This window comes from Alligator mississippiensis, chromosome 5 (assembly GCF_030867095.1).
Source record: "Alligator mississippiensis isolate rAllMis1 chromosome 5, rAllMis1, whole genome shotgun sequence".
In the NCBI taxonomy this organism is placed as follows: domain Eukaryota; kingdom Metazoa; phylum Chordata; order Crocodylia; family Alligatoridae; genus Alligator; species Alligator mississippiensis.
The window spans coordinates 218,287,862-218,309,304 of record NC_081828.1 but is presented as its reverse complement, the minus strand read 5'-3'; the positions used below and the strand labels follow the sequence as shown (position 1 = coordinate 218,309,304).

Sequence of the window (21,443 nt, the reverse complement as noted above, 5' to 3'; positions counted from 1 at the left end):
GCCATCGGGGAGGAGGGACGGCGGGGGACACGCACAAAACTGGGTGAAAACCAGCGCTCCAGACTAGTTACCGGTGGTTTGCTGTCAAAGCAGGACGGCATCTCAAGGGAGGCCTGCCCTGGCCCTGGGTTTATTCAGTGTTTTCACTGAGTAATAAGGATGATGATGAGAGCTTGGGAAATATGGCTGGGAAGAAAAGGCCAAGAAACAGAGTTTTCCTGTGAAAAAAGCAGGGCAGGGGGTATAGAGCCACAGAGAGAATCGTAGGGTAAAAGGGGCTTTTGGGGGTCCATCCTGTCCAGGATCGTCCCTGACTAAACCATCCCAGACGAGTGTCTGTGCAGCCTGCTCTTGCAAAAGCCCAGGGATGGGGACCCCACGGCCTCTCCGGGCAGCCTGTTCTGGTGCTGAACCACCCCCAGACAGGTTTGCCCTACCCCCCAACCTAGGTCTCCCCTTGCCACAGTTCAGCCCATCGCTCCTTGCCCCGGGGCTATGGCCATCCTCCACAGAACAGCCCCATGGAAATGCTGGGCCGGCGTGCACGGGGGGGTTCGCCTTTCACCCTGTGGATTCCTATCGGAAGTCTCGGGGCTCATCGTGTGAACCCCGGTCGCCCACCTAGCAGTGCTAACGCCACGTGGCACCCTTGAAAGGGTGGCAGCCGGGTTGAAGTGAAGTAGGAGGAGGAACCTTTACATCAGCAGGGCGGCAATGGAGCAGGCTCGGGGCCTCTTCTTTAGGGCAGGCTTCGGGGAGCTGCTGAGACACAGGCTTGGTGCGTGGAGCAGGCAGCTGCCAGCTCCGCTGATGGGATTCGTGGGCAGAAGGCACTGCAAAGGGACAGCGGGGCCGTTCTCCTTCCTCGCAGCCTCTCCCCGGGGTGTCTGGCGCGTGCACGAACAACCCTGTACAGCAGCAGGTCGCCGGCGGCTGCGGTCCTCCTGCTCTCCCTGGGGCACGCGCGGGGCGATGCCTGCTGTGTCTGGGCTGGCTGTGTCGTGCTGCTCAGAGGTTGGGCAACGGTTTGGGTCTGGGCTGGTTTGCACGGGGCTCGTCCTGCCGCACGCCAGGGTTGCACCGGTGTCACTTCTGCAGCTCCACGTCTCCGTGCTTCAGCGAATGCAGAACCTTGGCCCCCTTCCCGGGACCGTGAAACTCTTCTCCTCACCTGCCGTGGGGCAGGGGCAGGGGCAGGGGCGGGGGCTTGACGCCTCTCTCAGAGATGTGGAGGGCTGCTGCAGCCCAGGCTGGGGCTGTGCCAGTGCTCCTGCTGGCACCAACCCCGCAGGTCCTGGAAGGAAGGGATTTCCCCCTGCCCAGACTGGTCTGCACTGAGGGGGCGGGAAGGGATCTCCCCTTGCCCGGGCTGGTCCACACTGGGGGGGTTTGCCCCGTTGCACTGGGGCAGGAAGGGATCCCCCGGCCCAGCACGGCGGGCCCGGGACAAAGCGGGCGGCGGCGGCGGGCGGAGCTCCGGGCCCTGCCCCTGCCCCGCGGCAGCGCGGACACACGCGGCGGCGGCGGCGCCTCCGGCCGGCAGGCGGCGCCGTGGTGCGGTCGGGCCGCGCAGCCATGGCCGGGCGCGCCGCGGAGGTAAGCGCTGCAGCGCGGAGCATCCCCGGGCGCGGGGCGCGGGGCCCCCGGAGCGCCCCAACTGCGCCGCGCCGTGCACACGTGCCCTGCCCCGCGCCCCGCACCCGCCTCCCTCCCTCCCTCCCTCCCCGCCCCGCTGCACAGCTGGGCAGAGCATCGCACCCCCTCCCCTGCCCTCCCCTGCCCTGCCAGGTGTCCTCTCCCCCGGGGGTGCTGCCCCACCGCCTCGCCTGCGGCACCCCCTTTCCGTAGCGGTGCGCAGGGGAAGGTGCCAGGTCGGTCCACCTTTGTCTCGCCGTGCCACGGTCCCTCGCCGTCCGCTGGGTTGCGGGAAGCCCTAGCCCGAGGGGTGGGGTATGGACTCCCCCAGAGACGAAGTGTCTGTGCCCGCAGGTTTCGGCGTGTGCCAGGGACGCCAGGCTCCACCGGGCTCTGCAGCCCTCCGTGGTCCTCAAGCGGACGCCGGTGGGAGCCATGCGTGGCCAGCACGCGGCGGGCTCGTTGGGGGCCGTCATGGCCACGCTGGAAGCGATGGAGAAGAAGGTGGAGTCGCACGCGGTGCGCCTGCTGAGCCTGGAGGGCAAGACGGGGGCGGCGGAGGAGAAGCTGGCCGGCTGCGAGAAAACCGTGGTGGACTTCGGCAACCAGCTGGAGGGGCGGTGGGCCGTGCTGGGCACCCTGATCCAGGAGAACCAGCTGCTGCAGCGGCGCCTGGACAACATGGAGAACCTGCTCAAGAACAGGAACTTCTGGATCCTGCGCCTGCCGCCCGGCACCAAGGGGGAGATCCCGCAGGTAAGGACCCCCGGTCACAGGGCCGTAGTAGGGTCACGGAGAAGTAGAGCTCCGGAGGTCACCTCTAATCCAACCCCGGCCTCAGCCCCGTCCAAACCATCCCAGACAACTCCATCATCTCGACTTTGTGTAAGACTGACCTCAACCCTGACACGACACCGACCGAACACCCGAGCCTGCCGCAGGGAAAGCAGGGAGACTGCGGCGGTCAATGTCTCGCCTCTATAAAACCTGCTCGAGAGGTTCTGGGTAGGGGGCTATGCCCCGCTGCGGAGGAAGGGCCCTCCCTGCCCCCAGTCCGCACCCATCTGACCACGGGGGAAAAGAGTCCTTCCTGACCCCAAAGATGTGATTGGTCTGACCCTGAGCAGAGGGGCAAGACCCTCTAGCCAGGAAACCTTGGCTTTGGTCCCGGCAGGAGAATTGGCACGCCCCCGTTGAAGTTCCCACCCTTAGCTGTAGCCAACACCCAGCGCCTCTGGGGAGGCTTAAAAACACCCTGACAACAGAGGAAAAAAAGGGAGTAGACAGCAAAGCCCAGAAGCTTGGGAAATACCTATGGTAGAAAACAGGCATCGCTACACCTAAATTGCCCCCAACCAGTGACAGCCCAGCATCTTCTTAAACGCCTCCAGTGATGAGGAGTCCTCTACCCCGTTTCTGGGGTTTTTAGGCCACTGCCTCACTGTTCTCACAGTGGAAATGATTTTCTGGATATCCAGCCTCAATTGACTTTACGGCCTTATATCAGCCATTCCCAACGGGCGTTTCGTGCATGGCAGTAGGGACCTGAGTCTGCTTTATGCAGCGAGGAAAGGTGGAGGCGTAGTGCGATAGCTGCAGGGTGGCAGGTCGTTCTCGGAGCCCAGCAGTCAAGCTGGCGATGGCTTGGTGCGCGGGCTGCTGCGGCAGGCCTGGGGTACATCTGCACGCATCTCATGCTGGTTGCCACCTCGTGCGTGGCCGAGGTGTGTGGTCTTGAGACCAGATCCCCAAAGGCATGGGGGGTTGTAGTGCTGAGCCCCTGAGGTCTCCAGCCTCATGCTGGGTGTCTCAATGCAGCGCTTGGGGGCAAGTTGCTGACCAGGAGCTCGGTGTGCTGGTTGCTGACCAAACTGAGCTGGAGATGCAACGGGCAGAAGACAGGCTGGAGCTTCGGTACTTACCTGTGCCACCAACATAGCCAGAGATCAGGGCCTTTCCCTCTGGCTGGGTCCTCAGCAGTGACGCCTTTCCCTGCTGTTAAGCAGCTAAACCCAGTTTTTGTCTGAACAAAAAAGAAGTGGAGAAGCTGGGGTGCTACCCCACATCCACCAAAGGCCCCATGGTTAAAGCACTGCTGGAGTGGGGGCAGACAGCTCGTCCTGCTTTGGTGGGGACCCGGTCACGCATGCGTGCGCAGCATTGCATGTCTGTCTCCTGTCTGTGCAGCATCCAGTGTAGGTGGGCTAGGAGCAGGTTGTGCTGGTGACAGGGGGTGGCTTCGTGCCTGGAGGTAGGCAGCAGGCCCTGGGTGGCTTTGAACAAGCTGGCTTTTGCAAACAGATGACCTCAGGGCTGGGTGGCAGCTGGGGGAACCTCTGCAAAATGGGCCAGGGCACCCCGGATGTGTCTCGAGGTGCATTTGGCTCAATTGAGCATGCGGTGAAATGCAGCCCCTCTCTTATGGGCATGCAGGCTGTTGTTGAAGCTGCTGAGCGTGTGACCTCTGTGCTTGCAGGTGCCAGTGACGTTTGACGACGTGTCGGTCTACTTCAATGAGCAGGAGTGGGAGAACTTGGCCAGCTGGCAGAAGGAGCTGTACAAACACGTGATGAGGGGCAACTATGAGACCCTGGTCTCGCTGGGTGAGCATTTTGTTTTACTCCTGTCTGGGCAGCTGCACTTGGTACGGGCTGGCTCGGGGTGAATCTGCGGGGCCTTCTGGTTTCTGGAGGATTGCAGGCAAGACCTGTTAGGCCATCAGACCCACACGACAAATGCGGTGGAAGGGCAAGCTGGGTAGGATCTCGCCTCATGTGCTCTCTGGGGTGAGCTCTATAGAGTTTAGGACTGGAAGAAATTATTGGGATCATCCAGCCCTGTGACGCTCCATCCTGACTCAGCCAGGAACCAAAACACTAGAGCAAGAGGTGAAGTGTGGCAAATACGCTGCAGTTCGAAAGAGAAATAGCTACAGGGCATTAGTGGCCATTTGCATGGTGGGCAGAGATGCGCAGCACATGCATTGCCTCAGTTATGGAGGCAGGAAAGACAGGCCAAAGGCACGTAGCAAGAAATGAGCTTTAGCGTTTTTTTGCCAAGAGCTGCAGGTGATCAGCTGAAGAGCTTGTGGAACAGGAGCCACGGTCTGAGTGTCTCTGACCTGTCTGATCCACTGCTGATGGGGGAGGCACAGCCCCAGGTGAAGTCCTAAGCCTGGGGTTTGTGGTTTGAGTTAGGCCATATCCTGTGGATAACCCACCGTGATTTAAAGGTCTCGCACTGTAACCCCGTCCCACGCTAAAGGCTGGTAAAACATCACTTTGTGCATGTACTCACGCAGAACTCGGACTCGGCTCTAAGATATCCTCCACCAAAGCTGGTCCCAGGAGCAGCTTTACCGTTTGTTTGGTCTTTTCTGAGTGACAGTCCAATGGTTGCTGCTGGGGCACCTTTCTCCAGATGACTCTCCTCCAAGCCAGGCTGGTCCTGATGGCAGCAGTTGCTTTGGCCCTTCTGCAGTCACATAGGTGCCTGGCAGTGACAGGTCAGAAGAACTGCCCTTCAAGTGGTTGTTGAAGCTGAAACAGGAGGTGTTTGATCAATAAAGACAACACCTTCTTTTAAGCTACCTGTTGTCCAGGTGGTAGAGGTTTTGGCAGCCTTGAAGATAACTGAGAAGTTCCAGGCTTGTTCTTCTCTTGGAGCTTGGCCTCCCCTTGCATGTGTGAATCCCCCTGCGAAGGACAATAACATACCTCCCATGCTTTGTTTTGATGTAGGAACCCTAGGGAAATATTAGCATCCGTCCACACTGCCCACCACCTCTGGCCACTGATTTGAAGGGTTGGCCAAAACCCATGGACAGTTCTGCATCTTGAAAGATCGCCCATCGCTAAGGCTGATCAGCATCCTCTCATGTCACTGAATCATAGACAATGAGGGTTGAAGGGACCTCATGTGGTCACATCTAATCCAACCCCCTGCTCCAAGCAAGACCAGCCCCAACTGCATCATCCCAGCCAGGGCTTTGTCTATCCGGGTCTTCAAAACCTCCAAGGATGGAGATGCCACCTCTCTGGGTAACCTGTTTGAGTGCTTCACCACCCTCCTAGTGAGAAAGTGTTTCCTAATGTCTTTCTCCATTTGCAGACTACGCCGTGTCCAAGCCTGACATCCTGTCCCAGATAGAGCGAGGGGAGGAGCCCTGTGTCAGAGAGCAGCCAGGCTCTCCAGAAAGGTCAGAAGAAGCAGAGGAGAAGCAAGAGGCATGGGAAGAAGGGGACGCCCCTGTGAACACCAGCACAGGTGAGTCACATCGCACCAGGCCTCCTCCCTTTGTCCATCTCAGTCAATCTCCCTGCAGCGCAGCTCTGCTATCGGCACCAGAGCTCTGCCAGGGGCAGGACGCAGGTCTCCACAGAGCCCTGATGGCCTGGGTCTGCACTGAGCAGAAAGACAGCATGGGAGAAATGCGATGGTGCTTGGCAAGAGGAAGTGTGGGTTGCTCCAGGCTGAGCCCAGAGGAGAAACGTGGAGGGAACAGGGGACATAGTAGCTCCCAGGGTGGGAGCTGGGCCCCAGCTCACAGTGACTTGGATGCTGGGATTGCAGTGTCAGACCCACGAGGCATTTGGGGCCTCCAGGGTTGGCATTGGGTCCGAGGTGGGTCTTACGTTCTGGCCAGGGGCACTTTAGCCCCTTGCTTACCAGCCTCTGTGATGACTGGCAACCCATGAGTCCCCTCCAGCCCCAGGAGGCTGGCAGAGGGCAAGCGAGGCTGCTTGTGGGTCCTGCTGCAAGAACTCGTTGGCCCTGGCAGGCTGGCTGCTGCAGCTGGGACGTGCCTACGTGAGCAGGGAGCCCAAGGATGTGGGCAGCTGGGTTCCTGGAGGAGGAGAGAGGGTCTCTGTAGGGAGATAGGCCAGGAGAAAGGGGGCCTGGTAGGCAGCAGGGGTGGCGATTAGGGGGAACACAGGTCCTCCAGCTGAGGCAGCTCTGCGCTCAGCATCCTTCAGCCGGCCCTGCTGTTCTCTTCCCCGCAGCATCTCCGGTGTCAGCGCTAGATAGCCTCTCGTGGGGGGTGCACGAGGATGAGCCTGACGACCAAGACACCCCAGACCTGGAGGAGGAAGAGACGCTGGTAGACCCTGGCGCAGGTGAGTGTCAGCCCAGCCGGCTCCAGGGCGGGCAGGGGGCTGGGAGCCAGGCAGCCCTTTCCTCTCCATGCACTCCTCTCTCCCTATGTGCCATGGGGCAGGCCTGCCCGCTTGAGAGCCTTAGGAAGAGGATCCAACAAGCATTAAGCTGCAGTGTGTTCCCACCCCGTGAGCAGCGTCCCTGCCCCACTCCCTGACAGGAGGAGTGACGATCCCATCGGGACACTTCTTTGCATCATGTGCGAGAGCAAGGAGGGGCCAACTCTGCTGCATGGCCTGACTTTGCCAGAGGGAAAACAAACCCAAGCCTTGCCTTGTCAGCTCGCCAGGCCCAGGTGTCTGGCCCCAGGGTGAGGCGGGAACACAGCAAGCGCTTCTGGGAGCTGGGGATTGTCCACGGGGACAAGCTGCGCAGCCAGCAAGGAAAGAGGGAAAAGGAGCATAGATCGCTAGCACGCCGCCCTCCCTCCAGGGTGGAGCAGCCCACGCTGCCTTCCACTGAGGTTGTCAAACATAGGCCAGAGGGCTTTCAAGAGGGAAGCAAAGGAGAAGCAGAGTGCAAGGACATGAGAAGGTTGCGGAGATCAGCTTAGCTCCTTGGAGAGCCCGTCATGCAGGTTCAGCGTTCTTGCGTCGGGAGGTTTATTTCCGTGCAACATTATTGCTCTAGAGTGGGATGTAGAGCGCAGACAGGTGGGCACACGTCTGATGCCGTGCTGAACTAACACCCTTGGGGCTGTGCTGAACTAACACCCCAGGAGCGAAAGCACGTGGTCTCCCTGGTACAGCCATGGGATGGGAGGGAGCAAGGATGGGGTTTGCCTGGATACAGTCCTGTGCCTCCTCCAGGTTTGCTCACAGCCTGTTGCTGGCAGTGTTCAGCATCCCATACTCGGGTTGGCGCTGGAGAGACTGGTACCAGGCCGTTGTCCCCTTGCCTCTGTCTTCAGTCTTTCCAGACAGACTCGAGGCTGCAGTGGGGAGTGGAGTGTGCACTGCCTGGCCCCTGGGATTCCCCCTCTTCCTCCCCTTTGCCTGGCAAATCCTTTGGACTGCCACTTTCTCACGTTCCCAGACCTTCATCTGCACTTGGGACAGCATAATCACATGCACAAATCCACGCTGAGGAACGACTGGCTGGGCTGCAGGGCTGCAAAGAAGGACCTGGGGGTGACAGTGGACTAGAAGTTGAATATGAGCCAAGAGGGTGCTCTTGTTGCATAAAAGAAAACCAACAGTGTCCCAGGTTGTATTAACAGGGGCATCACTCGTGATTCAAGGGAAGCGATTCTTCTGCTCTGTTCAGCACTGGGGAGGCCTCCCCTTGGGTCTGGTGTCCAATTTTGGGCCCCACACTTCAGGAAAGATGGAGACAGATTGGAAAGGGTCCAGTGCAGAGCAACAAAAATGACTAGGGGCCTGGAAGCGAGCCTGATGAGGACAGACTGAAAGAGTTTAGGTTATTTAGCCTGGAGAAGAGAAGACAGGGATTTGATAAAGTCTGCAAATTCCTGAAGGTCAATGACACAGAGGATGGAGGTGAGCTTTTCTCTATGGCTGTAGGGGACTGGACTAGGAGCAACAGGCTCAAACTGCAGCCGGGGAAATTGAGGCAGGTGATGAGGAGGAACTTCCTGACTCTGAGCATGGTCCAGCATTGGCACAGGCGCCTGGAGCAGTTGTGGAGTCTCCATCCCTGGAAATGTTCAGGAGCAGGTTGGACAGACATGTGGCTCAGATGCTTTGGTCAGGGCTGATCCTTCCTGGAGCCGGGGGGCTGGACTGGATGTGACCTTGTGAGTCCCTTCCAGCCCTGCTTTCCTGCGGTCCTAACTGGTGGTGCTGGCTACAAATGTCCAACTCGGGATCCTTAAAATTCTAGTTTATTAGGCAGATTGAAACACTGTAATCATAAACCTTGGGGCTGGTCCCCACACACACACACATGCACACACATACACACACACAGTAGCGAGCTACAAGAGTCAGGTATACCTATGCCACAGGCGCTGGAGTCTGCTGTCGATGGCCAGTCGAGGCTTCTTCCAGCGTGGTGTTATCCTCCAGAAGGGGGTCGCCGGCTGGTCCTTCTGGCTGGACAGGTCTGGTCGAGTTGGAGATCGAGATCAAGAGGGCGCCACTGAGGGTCACTTTTCACTGCCTTTTATCTGTCCCTGGCAGACTTTGGTGACTCCCCAGTTTTCAGGTTTGCCCAATCCAGGGGTCATTGACCCTCGTGAGACTTCCCCCCCCCTCGGTGGCTACTGGATGGCATCTGTCAGCCCCAGGGGTCGTCCGCATGTATGTGCAGGTTTGGGAGTCCGTTGGTGAATTTAGAATAGGGCTCTGGGAGTGGTCAATCTGGAGATATTCAGCCCAAAAGTTGGTCTCTGGTGTTGATTACGTCAGGCCAGGGCTTCTAGCCCTTGATCAGTGACATTTCCCGGTTGTTACATTGTCTTCTATTGACTTCTTCCCTTGGTTGATCTGCAGTTTCCAGGTGATAATTGCTGCCTGCTACTATGTTACACATTCAGTTACCTTACACATTCAATCACTGATTCACTCGCTCTTTCAGGGGCCAGCCTGATACAAGGAAGGGCAGTTTGATTCCTGCCCTTGTTAACATTGTTACAATGTATAATTTACTAAAACACATTTAGTTGAAAGGTGAGGAGTATAAAATATAAGCTACAAATGCCATGGCACACAAATAGATAAAAATACCAAACTACAAGGGGAGATACAAAATGCACACATACAAATTTTAAAATACAATTCCTTATCTTAAAGTGAAAGAGAGAGGAAGGAAGAAAAGGTAGAAAAAGAGAAACATACCCAAAGAGGGGAGAGCAAATGCAGGCAAGAGGAAAAGGGGGCTTTCTGCTACAGTGGCACCTCTTGACTGCTTAAGAAATCCAGCAGCTCAGGGTCTGGGCAAAAATAGGGCTTGTCCCCATTCCTGAGAGCTGCACAAATAACCTCTGTATCCTCCTCTGTGTTGCAGGGGATGACCAGCTCCCGGTGAAAGACACGGGCTGCGATGGGCCTCCCAGCCCTGGCGTTTTGGCGGCAGAGGCAGCATCGGCAGAGGGTCCCCTTGAGGCTTCCCTGAGCCCCGCAGAGGCTGAAAGCCAGTTGTGCTCCCCACTGCCGCAGGCCAAGCCGGAGAAGAAGAGGCTGAGCAAACCCCCGAGGCGGGACAGCAACGTGACGGCTGAGCCAGCCTGCCCACGGCACCGCCCGCGGGAGCGGGCACACCCCTGCACCGAGTGCGGACGCCGCTTTCGCCTGAAGATCAACCTCATCATCCACCAGCGGAGCCACGCCAAGGAGGGGCCCTACGAGTGCCCCGAGTGCGAAATCAGCTTCACCCACCAGCAGCACCTGGAGCTGCACCAGCGCATGCATGCAGGGGGGAGCGCCCCCGAAAACGGCCTGCACCCGGGCCTGCGGCTGCGGCCTCGCAGCAGCCCCTACCGCAGCCCTTGCGCCGGCCCCAGCGAGCCCCACAAGCTCTTTCCCTCGGCCAAGCAGCTGGCCAAGCCCCGGGACACCCACAGCAAGGCGCTGCCCACGTGCGCTGTGTGCTGGAAAGTGTTCGCCTACTTCTCTGCCCTCCGCCGGCACCAGATGACACACTCTGGGGAGCGGCCGTACAGCTGCGCCGAATGCAAGAAGACCTTCACCCGCCACACCCACCTCATCCGGCACCAGAAGATCCACGCCCGGGAGAGGGCCCTGCTGCGCTGCCGGCTCCTCCGGCAGCAGGCCCTGCGGCCACCCACTGCCAGCTCCCCCGAGCCGGGGGGCATCCAGGGCATGCCTGCATCTGGGGAGGGGCCCTGCCCGCCAGCCCCTGCCCCCAGGACAGATGTTATACCTGCATCTGATGCGACAGGTGATCATGCAATTGCTGCAGATGGAGGGTGCTCCCCAGCTCTTCGGACGGAGGTGGGGGCTACCCAGCCCCTTGCTGGCACAGAGGAGGGTGCAGAGGCCTGCGGGCTGGGTGCCGATGTGTTGAAGCTTTAGGGCCAACGCTGGCCTGTGCTATGCAGGGGCTTGAGGATTTTCCTGGTCCCTTCCGGCTTTAGAACTTAGTACTCGATGCTCAGGGGAACGCGGCTTCTCCCTCGGCCCCCAGAGCCAGTGGGGGGTGGCTGGCGTTTGGCTAGTTCCCGGATAGACTTCGTATCTGGCATGGACAGTCTGCAGCAGGTCCTCGGGGCTATTCGGGACGGTAGGAGGTCACGGGGGAGATGACGGGCTCCACGGACAGCAGTACTTTGTGCTTCTGGGGCTGGCGACGGACGTAGGCATTCAGAACTTTCCTCCAAGCTTCAGGGATGTGTCGCGGGCACGGGCGGAGATGACCGTGCCGCCCCCAGAAACGCTTCTCCACACCGGGACAGACTGGCAGGACCTCACAGGGACACGTTCCAGCCTAGATGCCCTGGGCAGCTGCTGTCTGCCCTGTAGTTGAGTGTACTTTTAATCTCAGACTGCACGTTCCTGCCAACTTTTGGGTACGGGGGGCACCGGTCCTGCCCTTCCTCATAGCACGGGGCTGTTTTTTCACATTTCATTTGATCCCAGCATTCATTCCTGCCAGGGCAGGGGGTCAGACTTGATGATCTGCTCAGGTCCCTTCTGCCCCTACCAACTATGAAACTATGACATGCCCCCAGGCTAGCAGGGGTCCTGGTTATGGGCCGATTTCACATCCCCATGCCCATTTGGGAAGCCCACGGGTGGGTGAGGGCAGAGTTTAGGGCTAGAGCAGCTTCACACGGGTGCCCAAGTGTGGGCACCGGGTTCGGTATTCAGCTTCTAGGGGGCCCATGAGGGCTGCATGGTGCCAGCCCCACTCTTGCAGCCCATGACCCCACACTGCATAGGGTCCCCCCCACCCCCTGGCTGGGGGTCTCAGCCTCTTGGGCCACCCCGCATTGCCCCCAGGGCTGGGCACAAGAAGAGGGAGGGCAGCCTGGAGACTCCAGCAGCAGCAGGAGGGCGTTGGCGGGGAGCAATGCCCGCGTCGGCTGCTGCGGTCCCCCTGCTTCCCCTGTGGCAGGTTGGGGTGTGAGTCTGTGTTGTGTCAGGGAGTCTCATGTAGAGTTTAGATTATGGTTTGCGTAGGATGGTTTGGGCAGGACTGATCCTGCTTCAAGCAGGGGGTTGGACTAGATGCTTCCAGCCCCACTCGTCCGTGCTCGGGGCCATCAGTTAACCCCCACCCCGGGCACTGCCGGACGGCCCTGCTATACAGGAGCAGCGCGAGCACAGGCAGCGTCCCGCTCCAATGCCTCCTCGTGCTCGGCTGCTCCCCAGCCCGCCGCGTCCTGGGAGGCGCTCCCGGCATTTCCCTCTAGGACGGAGCCTCAGCGCCGAGACCTGCAGATTGCAGGTGGGGTTTGGTCCGGCCCCGCGGTAGCCGGGGGAGGCCGCGGTAAGGGGAGAGCCCGGGGAGCTGTCTGCAACCGATAGACGGACAAATGGATGATCTCCCAACACCTGTTTTCCTTTGGATTAAACCAGCAAGGCCAAGAGGGGCAGCTCGGTGTCTCCGTATGCACAACCCAGGCGCGTCGCGAGCAGGGCTAAGGCCGTGCTATTTCCTCTCTCCTCGGCGCTGGCGAGACCCAGCGGCGGGCCCGTGTCCAGTTCTGGGCACCGCGCTCCCAAAAAAGATGCCGAGAGTCTTAAAAGGGTCCGGAGAAGGGCTGCAAGGATGGTTAAGGACCTGGGGGGCAAACCTGATGCCAAAGGACTACGGGATCGGGGCTGCTCAGCCTGGGGAAGAGAAGACCCAGGGGGACGCGATGGCTGTCTGTCGGTATGTCGGGGTGACTGTTGGGACCGGGGGGACGGTTCACTAGGGCGCCCTGGGGAGGACAAGGAGCAATGGCCAGAAACTGCCCGAGGACGGGTCCAGGGTGGATGCAAGGAAGCGCGTCTGTGCGGCGAGGGCGACCGCGACGTGGCCCAGACGTCCCAGGAGGGGGGCAGCCCCAGTCCCCAACCGGGGAAGTCTTCAAGAGGACGCCGTTCAGAGCAGACGTGTAGTGCCGGGCGCGGCCGCGGCGTGGGTAGGCCGGGACGCAACGGTGCCAGTGCCGCCCCGCTGGGTAGAGGCGACTGGGGCGACGTAGCCCAGCAAAGCCACACGCGTGTGTGTGTGTGTGTGTGCGCTCCTTCCCACAGAGTAAAACCAGGAGTACTGGCAGGACCGAGCCCCGAGGAGTTTGGCGGGGACGCGTCGGACGCTGCGGGCCGTGCCCGTGCCGCTCTCGTAGGCCGGCGGCCCTGGCGGCGGGGCAGGGCGGCCTTTGCTTGGCATCTGCGTGTGTGGTTAGCCGTTCGACGACGACCCCAGTGACGTGGGACGTTGCCGCCAGCCCCGCTGCTTCGTTAGTTCGGGGGTGGCCCTCGCTGTGCGGCTCCCCACCGGCGCGCGGCCACGTCCCCGCTGCCCCAGCCTCGGCTTCGAGCTGCGGTCTGCGCGCGTGCCAGCCAGCGCTGTGCCCAGAGCAGGGCAGACGTCACACTTAGGGCGGCCCTGGCACACGTCACGCTTAGAGCGCGCCCCTCCCCCTCCGCGCCGCGGCCCCTTTAAATGGCGGGGAAGATGCCGCGCCTCCCGTCATGCCCCGCGCCCGGCATGGCCGCCGCGCCCGCCCCCTAGCGCGCAGCGCAGCGCAGCGCAGCCATGGCCGCCCGGCAGCCCGCGCAGGTGAGCGCGTTGCCCGGCAACGGGGTCCGGCGGGGCGTCCCGGCCACGGGCGGGGTGCAGCAGCCCTGCAGGGGGGAGGGGCTTGCAGGGGTGCAGCAACCCTGCAGGGGGGAGGTCCTTGCAGGGGGGCAGCAACCCCGGGAGTCACGGGGGGGTTGTAGGGGTGCAGCAACCCTGCAGGGGGGCAGGTGCTTGCAGGGGTGCAGCAACCCCGGGGGTCGCGGGGGGGGCGTTTAGTGATGCAGCAACTCTGGAGGGGAGCAGGTGCTTGCAGGGGGGCAGCAACCACGGGAGGTTGCAGGGACGCAGTAACCCTGCAGGGGGGGAGGTGCTTGCAGCACCCTGGGGGTAGCGCGGGGGAGGGGGGTGTTTAGTGGTGCAGCATCCCTGGAGGGGGGCAGGTGCTTGCAGGGGTGCAGCAACCCCCAGGGGTCGGGGGGGGGGTTGTAGGGGTGCAGCAACCCTGGAGGGGGGGAGATGCTTGCAGGGGTGCAGCAACCCCCAGGGGTCACGGGGGGGGGGGGGCGTGCAGCAAGCCTGGAGGGGGAGAGATGCTTGCAGGGGTGCAGCAACCTTTGGGGGGGGGGTTGTAGGGGTGCAGCAACCCTGAGGCTCCAGGGGGGGGTTGTAGGGGTGCAACAACCCCAGGGCTCTGGGGGGGGTGTAGGGGTGCAACAGCCCTTGGGAGCACGGCGATGCCGTGCAGGGTGCCGCAGCGCTGGGAGCCATGCAGCGCAGAGCCGGGGACGAGGCGCGGGTCTGCAGCGGCTGCAATCGCTGCGCTCGGGGTGTGCAGCCCTGCAGCCCCCGAACAGGGGCTCGTTCTTGGGAACAAAGGTCCCCGTCCATGACGGCCCCCCACCCCACTGAGCAGGAGCCCGACTCCAGCGTCACGTTCCTCCTCCTTGCAACCAGGTCCAGGAGCAGGACACAGGGCCGCAGCGCCCGCAGGCCCCCGCCGCCCCAGAGCCCCCGGCGGGGCAAGGGGCCACAGGCTCAGTGTGGTCACTGGTGGCCGGGATCCAGGCATTGGAGCAGAAGGTGGACTCGCTCGCCACGCGGCTGCTGAACCTGGAGGGGAGGACGGGGGCGGCGGAGAAGAAGGTGTTTGAATGCGAGAAAACCGAGCTGGAGTTCAGCAACCAGCTGGAGAGCAAGTGGGCGGCGCTGGGCAGCCTGATCCAGGAGTACGGGCTGCTGCAGCGGCGCCTGGAGAACATGGAGAACCTGCTCAAGAACAGGAACTTCTGGGTCCTGCGCCTGCCGCCCGGCATTACCGGCGAGGTCCCCAAGGTAACGCCCAGCCCTGGGGAAGGGGCTGCTGTGCCACCTCTTTGCAATGGTAGAAGAGACGGGATTGTGTGGTCAGCTGGGGGCAAGGTGATTTTGTTGGGTCTGTAGCAGCCCCCGTGTCTATGTGCCCTGGCGGTGGTGGGGCTCCCTGGGCGGTCCTTGTCTCCTGCGCTTCAATCCCAAGCGAGGGGAGGAAGGAGCGCCAATACTTGCTCTTACGCTGGGAGCTGGGCTGCTCCGATTGACTCAAGGAGGAACGTGTGGTGTGTTTTGTCTGCTGCCGTGGGTCAGAGGAGTCCGGCTTTGAGGCATCCCCGTCTCGTAACAAACCCTGGCTTTCTCTCCTTCCTCCTCTCTTCAGAGCCTAGCTTTAAACCTCTGAAACGCACTGAGCAGGGTCAGGCCAGACTGATCCTCCCCCGTTTCCCTGCATGTGGGTGTTTGCAGGTTGTCTGTGAGGGTGGAGTTGCCCGTTCCGCTTGGGCCATACGAAATTTGGGGAATGTGGAGCAGTGTTGAAATTGGAGCGTGCTGTCAGCAGTCGCACGTTGAGGGTTAACACCGTTTCTTGCCTGCACGAGAGGGCTGGTGAGTAGGGATGTGGCTAGGACCCCAGGGATGCTGAAGGACTGCAAATTGCTCACTTTCTCTGTGGAGCGAGCCAGAGTTACCCTCGTGGGAGCCAGGTAGCATGGCCCAGGGCTAACCCTCGCCTGAAACAGCATGACTTTGAGACCCCTAAGGGCCCTTAGCACACGTTGAGCTTTAATATGCAGGTGCTTGCATTTTAAGTGTCCTCAGTATGGTCTAAGGGTAATCGTAGAAGGACCAGAAGGGACCTATAAGATCAAGTCCGGTTCCCTGCCATGGGCATGAGGTAATTGGGCTCAAATGAGCTCATCGAGGTAGCTTCACCCTGCATCGCAGCCCCCTGGGGCCCTGTAGAAAATCTGTCGTGTATGACAGTTGTCTCTGGGACAAACTTCTTGCCGGGTATATTGTAAATGCTGTGTGTTGCTCTGCGCAAACCGGCTGCGACTACTCTGAGAAGCGGCATGGAGGGGAGGAAAGAAATGTTCTTGCAACCTGGTCCCTTCCCTCCTCCACCCTCTGTCTTCTGTGAGCGCCCCTGACCCTTTGCTCTGCAGCCTCGTCCGTTCTGTAGCTGCTGTAACTCTTCTGATGGCTGCAGCGTGTCCAAGTGAGGACCCGGGTGCCCTTAGATTCTGAGGCATTGCAGAGCAAAGGTGACTCCTCTCCTCCTGCCAACAGATTCAGCCCCCTTCGCTCCCAGGGGATCTTTATTTAAATATGAACATTAAAACCATGACAAAACATTGGTGCAAAAATGAGCTTCTGCATTAAAACTCTAGTTGCACATGTGGGGCTGGCCACACCGACACGGGTTGCATCGCATGAGACACGAATGCCCATATGATTTCAGGTCCCAGCAACCTTCGAGGACAACGCGGTCTTCTCCCAGGAGGAGTGGGAGAACTTGGAGGACTGGCAGAAGGAGCTGTACAAGAACGTGATGAAGGGCAACTATGAGTACTTGATCTCACTGGGTGAGGATGTGCTTCTGCTTATGTCAGTGGCCTCAGAAGCACCGAGTGAGCGTGGCCAAGTTCAGTTCCTCCAGGGCTGGGAGGCGATGTGCTTCATCACACTGCTGTAATGAAGGCTTGTCCCCAGCAGGCATATTCACACTCGTGGGTGCTCTGTGCACAAGGGCTCAGCCTTGGGTGTGGCCTGGGTCTGAGTCTGCCGCCCTGCTGACCTGGGCTGTTTGCCCGTGGGAGTGGGGCCTGCATTCAGTGCTGATTCCTTGCACCCATGGTGTGAGCAGGCCTGCTGCAGGCACGCCCAAAGGGTACATCTCGGGAGTGGTGCCAGGAATATTTGATCCTACTAGGTAGGGTCTAATGGCAGAGTGGGCTGCATTAGAAGGAGCATTGCCAGCAGTGATTCTTCCCCTCTGTTCAGCACTGGGGAGGCCACATCTGGAGTCCTGTGTCCAGCTGTGGGCCCCCTGCTACAGAAAGGAGGTGGACAAGTTGGAGAGAGTCCTGTGGAGGGCAATGAAAAATGGTTGTGGGGCTGGGGGAGATGTCTTGTGAGGAGTGGCTGAGGAAACTGGGCTGCTTTAGTCTGCAGAAGAGAAGACCAAGGGGGATTGAATAGCAGCCTTCACCTTCCTGCAGGGGGGCTGCAAAGAGGATGGAGCTGGGCTGGTCTCAGTGGGGGCAGATGGCAGGACAAGGAGCAATGGGCTCACGCTGCAGCAAGGGAAGTTTAGGTTAGATATTAGGACGAACTTTCTCACGAGGAGGGTGGTGAAGCACTGGAACGGGTTACCCAGAGACATGGTGGATTCTCCATCCTTGGAGGTTTTGAAGACCCGGCTAGACAAAGCCTTGGCTGGGATGATGTAGGTGGGGTTGGTCCTGCTTGGAGCAGGGGGTTGCACTAGATGTGACCTCCTGAGGTCTCTTAAAACCCTCATTTTCTCTGACTCTCTAGGTAGGGACTATGGGCATTTTGGCTTTATGGGCCTGGACCTCAAGGTTTGGGTTTTCTTCCAGGCTGTCCTTCCCATGTTGTGTGACCCTGGGCCAGTTCCCTTTCCCATCTCTCCCCTCCCTTCCTTTTGCTGGAGAATGGGGAGGGGGAGACAGGATGCTCCTGCCTTTCAGGGTGCCCTGATTTGCTTATTTGCCTGGGTGTTGACACTCTCTGCCATGAAGCACTAGGTGGGTCTCACTTACCGAATGACTAATAGCATGAAGCAGTCGGGGAAAGTGCCCCTTTGCTGCAAGCTGTGTACATTAATTACACTGTGTCCATTTAGCATTAATTACACTGTGTCCTGTTCTCCCCTCTTCCATCAACAGACTATGCCATTTCCAAGCCTGACATCCTGTCCCGCATTGAGCGAGGAGAAGAGCCGTGCCCCCGGGACCTGCCAGGCTCGGAGGGGCGGGAAACCTCTGCAGACCCTAATGCAGGTGAGAGGCTGCTCCGCTCCGACAACTGTATCCTCGGCGTGCCTTTGATGTGCCGTAGGGCTGCTCAGGTCCTGCTCCATGCGCTTCTGGCTCCTGCCCCTGCTCTCTGCATGCTGTGACTGTTCACACGCCATCTGTGAGCTCGTGGGTCCGTGGCAGCTCTAGCGCGGCTGGCTCAGCAGGAGCCACCGCCATCTATTTAACATGAAATCCTAACCGAGTTCTCGCTCCAATGAACAGAGTCTCCACGTTCGACCCTGGAAATCTCCCAGGTCAAGCAGGAGGAAGAGCCTGTGGCAGAAGAGCAGCAGGGCAGGGAGGAAGGGAAAGGCCCTCCAGAGCCCCTAGCAGGTGGGTGACAGGCGCAGGTGAGGCTGTGCTGAGTCTGTGCCTGGGGGTGGGGGTCACAGGGACCAAGGGGCAGGACAGGTCAACCTAGGGGAAGCAACTGCTTGCCCAGGGGGGTCAGTTTCTGCCTTCTTACATGGGCTGCCCTCTCTTGCAGCCGCCGGCTGGCTTCCCAGCAGGGAGAGGGAGAAGGTGGACGGTCCAGAGCCACGCTGGACCCTGGTGCAGCGGCCAGAAGAGAGCGTGTACCAGGGCCCACCTGTCCCGACTCTGTACGGCACAGACCCCCCAGCACTGCCCACACCTCCCCAACCTGAGAGAGACTCCGGTGCCTCGGGCCTGGGTCCCCCAGAGTGGGGGAAAGCCAGCGGCAGCAGGAGGGAAGGGGGGCCAGCCCACGCCTGCGGGCGCTGCGGGGAGAGCTGCGGGGAGCGCGCCTACGCAAGCACAGGTCCGCCGGCAGCCCCCACAGGCCCCCACCGGCGCAGCCACGCTGGGGAGAAGCCACACCGGTGCGGCGTGTGTGCCAAGGGCTTTGGGCGGCTGTCGACGCTGCTGGAGCACCAGCGCACGCACACGGGCGAGCGCCCCTACGCCTGCCTGGAGTGCGGGAAGCGCTTCCGCCGCCTCTCTACGCTGGTGGAGCATCGGCGCGGCCACACGGGCGAGAAGCCCTACAAGTGTGCGCAGTGCGAGAAGAGCTTCACACGCCTGGCCAGCCTCACCGTGCACCAGAACACGCACGCCGGCGAGCGTGCCTTCAAGTGCGCCCAGTGCGGCAAGAGCTTTGCCCAGAAGCCGCCATTCCTCAAGCACCTGCGGGGCCATTCCCAGGGCCGGCTCTACCGCTGCCCGGCCTGCGGCAAGAGCTTCGGCTGCCACTCCTGGTTTGTCCGCCATCAGATGGCCCACGCGGCCGAGCGACCCCACGAGCGCAGCGGTGCCACCACCGTCGCTGCCACCCGCGGCCTCGCCCACCGTGAGCCACTTCTCCGGCATCCGCGCACGCATGCCTCCGAGATGCCTGGGGGCAGGGCTGGCTGTGCCCCCGCAGCCCCACGCCTTGGCCCACACGACCCACCTGGAGCTGAGCTCAACAGCCAGTTCGCCTATGTGAAAATGGAGAGTATGGGGTAGCGGCAGCGCTGGGGGTGCCGCGAGCTTTGATGTGCCAGGGGACAGTGTTGCCCAGCCAGGACTGGGCTGTGAGGCTGATGGGACGCAAGCGACTGTCTACTGCAGGAGTGGTTGCCCAGGGACAGGACGTGGCCAGGAAACACCCGCTTCCTGGCTGTTGGAGCCAGTGGTCAGGAGCACAGTGGGATTTGCAAAGAACCCCTGCGGAAGAAGGCTGTTGATGCCACCACTTCCTAGCACAAATAAAGACGTGGGGGAGGTCTCCACGTGTTATCCGGCATGGGTTTCAGCAAGGCTTTCTTCTGCTGTGGGTGCAGGCAGGGGCAGACCCAGAGAGGGTGCTGCGGTGTGGACGCACCTCCTGGATTGCACGGCACTACAGGAGCCTCTGGGGAGTTGTCCCTAAAGCTGGTAAACATCCTCCCTCCCTTCCCCTTCTTGCTTAGAGGTGCTCCACCCCTTCCCCCCCATCCCTTGCCTATGTTTCCCCACAGTCCCCAGGGGTAGGGTAGCACCGGAGCCTTTCCTGAACACTGGACACACGCAACTTGAGGATGGGGACAGCAAACACAGCAACGAGCTTAATGAATGAAGGCAAGCCTAGAGCTCCCGGCTCCAGCGCTGGTTGGGAGCGGCATGTTGGCTGTCCCGGTCTAGCTTGGCTCGAGCAGTTAGCCCTGCTGCTTCCTACAGCAGCTTGGAGCAAGGGATCATCTGGTCGTGGGGCGGGAAGGGAGCTCCAGAGGTCACATCTAGTGCAGCCCTTGGCCTGCGGCAGGATCAGCCCCGTCCAAACCAGCCCAGACAAGTGTGTTGTCAAACCTCTGAGTAAAGCTGTTGCCCCTGCCACAGCACCAGACATCACACCTGAACCTGCCCCAGGGAAAGCAGGAGGACAGCGGTCACCAGTGTCCTGCTGCTGTCAAAGGTTAATATACACTCAAGAAACCCCAGGCCAAGGCTATGCCCCCACCGCAGAGGAAGGCAAAACCCCCCAGTCCCTTTCTGCCCCCAGTGCAGCATCAATCAGCTGGAGCACGGGCAAGACCCTCCAGCCAGGACCCTGCGGGGTTCGTCCCAGCAGGAGCATTGGCCCAGCCCAGCCCCATCCCCAGCCTTTAGAGGAGAGGCAGGACAGGGGGGGTATGCCAGGCATGCGGTTATTCTCGAAGCCCAAGCCGTGGAAGGCTCAGTCCTGGGTCTGCACGTGTGCCTACACGCGTGAGTGCATATGTGTGCACGTGCATCCACCTCTCCCAAGAGGCAGCAAGTTGCACTTTGCTGCAAGGTGCTGCAAAGCCCCTGGTAGCATTGGCCCTGCTGCAGCATGCGACGGGGTCCCCGCTTGGGTTTGTAGCAATGCATTGTGGGTGCAAAGTGCTGCCCCCTACAGCTTCAGTAGGGGCAGAGCAGGTGGAGGTCATGCAGGGGCTGGGAACTGGGGGGGGTCCTACCTACCCCTCGTTTCCTACCTAGCTAGTGGGCCTCAGGGTTTCCCATCTGTAAGCCATGAGGAAGGAAGCACAGGAGGGGCTCGTGGCTGTGGCCGTGGCCGTGGTCTGGAGGGGGCTGGCAGGCGAGAGAGTGCCCCTGTGAGCTGGCAAGGGTCATTGCCCACCTGGAAACGTTGGCTGCATCAGCCCAGACGTGGTGGGAGCTGAATGAGGTCTGCCAGCTGGAGCAGAGGGCTCCGGTCTGTGCCCCCAGGGCAGGGGCTGCTTTCCAAGCCCTGTAGTCACTCATGAGACGGTCTGGACTACTCCCTCATTTGTTCCCACGTGGATGAGGACCAAGGGATCGGTGTCAGAGGGCCGGATGGGGTCAGGGATTCTTGCCGCGACGTCCCTGCTCCTGGCTCCGGACAGGCAGCAGACCTCTCACACCGTGGGATGTGGACGACAGATGGGTCCCTCTGTTCCTCTCAGCAAGGAGTCGCCCACAACGATGACGCGGCCTCTCTTCTTCTGCTTCTCCTTCCAGCAGACCCTCTTTTCCGGGCCCAGGAGATTGCTCTGTGCTGGGAGAGCTGGGAGGAGAATCCCACTCGCTAGCAGGCTCCTCGGCTGCCTGATGGGAGCAGTAGTGTAGACAAGGCTCTGGGGACGTGGCAGTGACGGTTGCCCGCGTGTCTGGGCAATGCATTGGTTGCTGCAGGGAGATATGGACAAA

At 60.6% G+C, this 21,443-nt stretch overlaps 2 protein-coding genes across 3 annotated transcripts; both read left to right on the top strand.

The window, feature by feature from the left end:
- Positions 1-1,512: 1,512 nt before the first annotated feature.
- On the top strand, positions 1,513-12,307 carry LOC102570290 (zinc finger protein 777). 2 transcript variants are annotated; one of them, XM_059729412.1, is made up of 6 exons: positions 1,513-1,596; positions 1,990-2,391; positions 4,112-4,238; positions 5,746-5,901; positions 6,639-6,752; positions 9,760-12,307. In XM_059729412.1, the coding sequence occupies exons 1-6, from the start codon at positions 1,576-1,578 to the stop codon at positions 10,785-10,787; spliced, it is 1,848 nt and encodes a 615-aa protein (XP_059585395.1). In that variant the 5' UTR covers positions 1,513-1,575; the 3' UTR covers positions 10,788-12,307. The 2 variants fall into 2 exon arrangements, with proteins under 2 accessions (XP_059585395.1, XP_059585396.1); XM_059729413.1 differs by lacking the exon at positions 1,513-1,596 and adding an exon at positions 1,608-1,871.
- A 97-nt stretch (positions 12,308-12,404) lies between these two features.
- On the top strand, positions 12,405-19,552 carry LOC132243198 (zinc finger protein 398-like). The gene is made up of 6 exons (XM_019485628.2): positions 12,405-13,488; positions 14,404-14,781; positions 16,226-16,349; positions 17,676-17,789; positions 18,030-18,140; positions 18,295-19,552. The coding sequence occupies exons 1-6, from the start codon at positions 13,465-13,467 to the stop codon at positions 19,272-19,274; spliced, it is 1,731 nt and encodes a 576-aa protein (XP_019341173.2). The 5' UTR covers positions 12,405-13,464; the 3' UTR covers positions 19,275-19,552.
- The last annotated feature ends 1,891 nt before the right edge of the window (positions 19,553-21,443 follow it).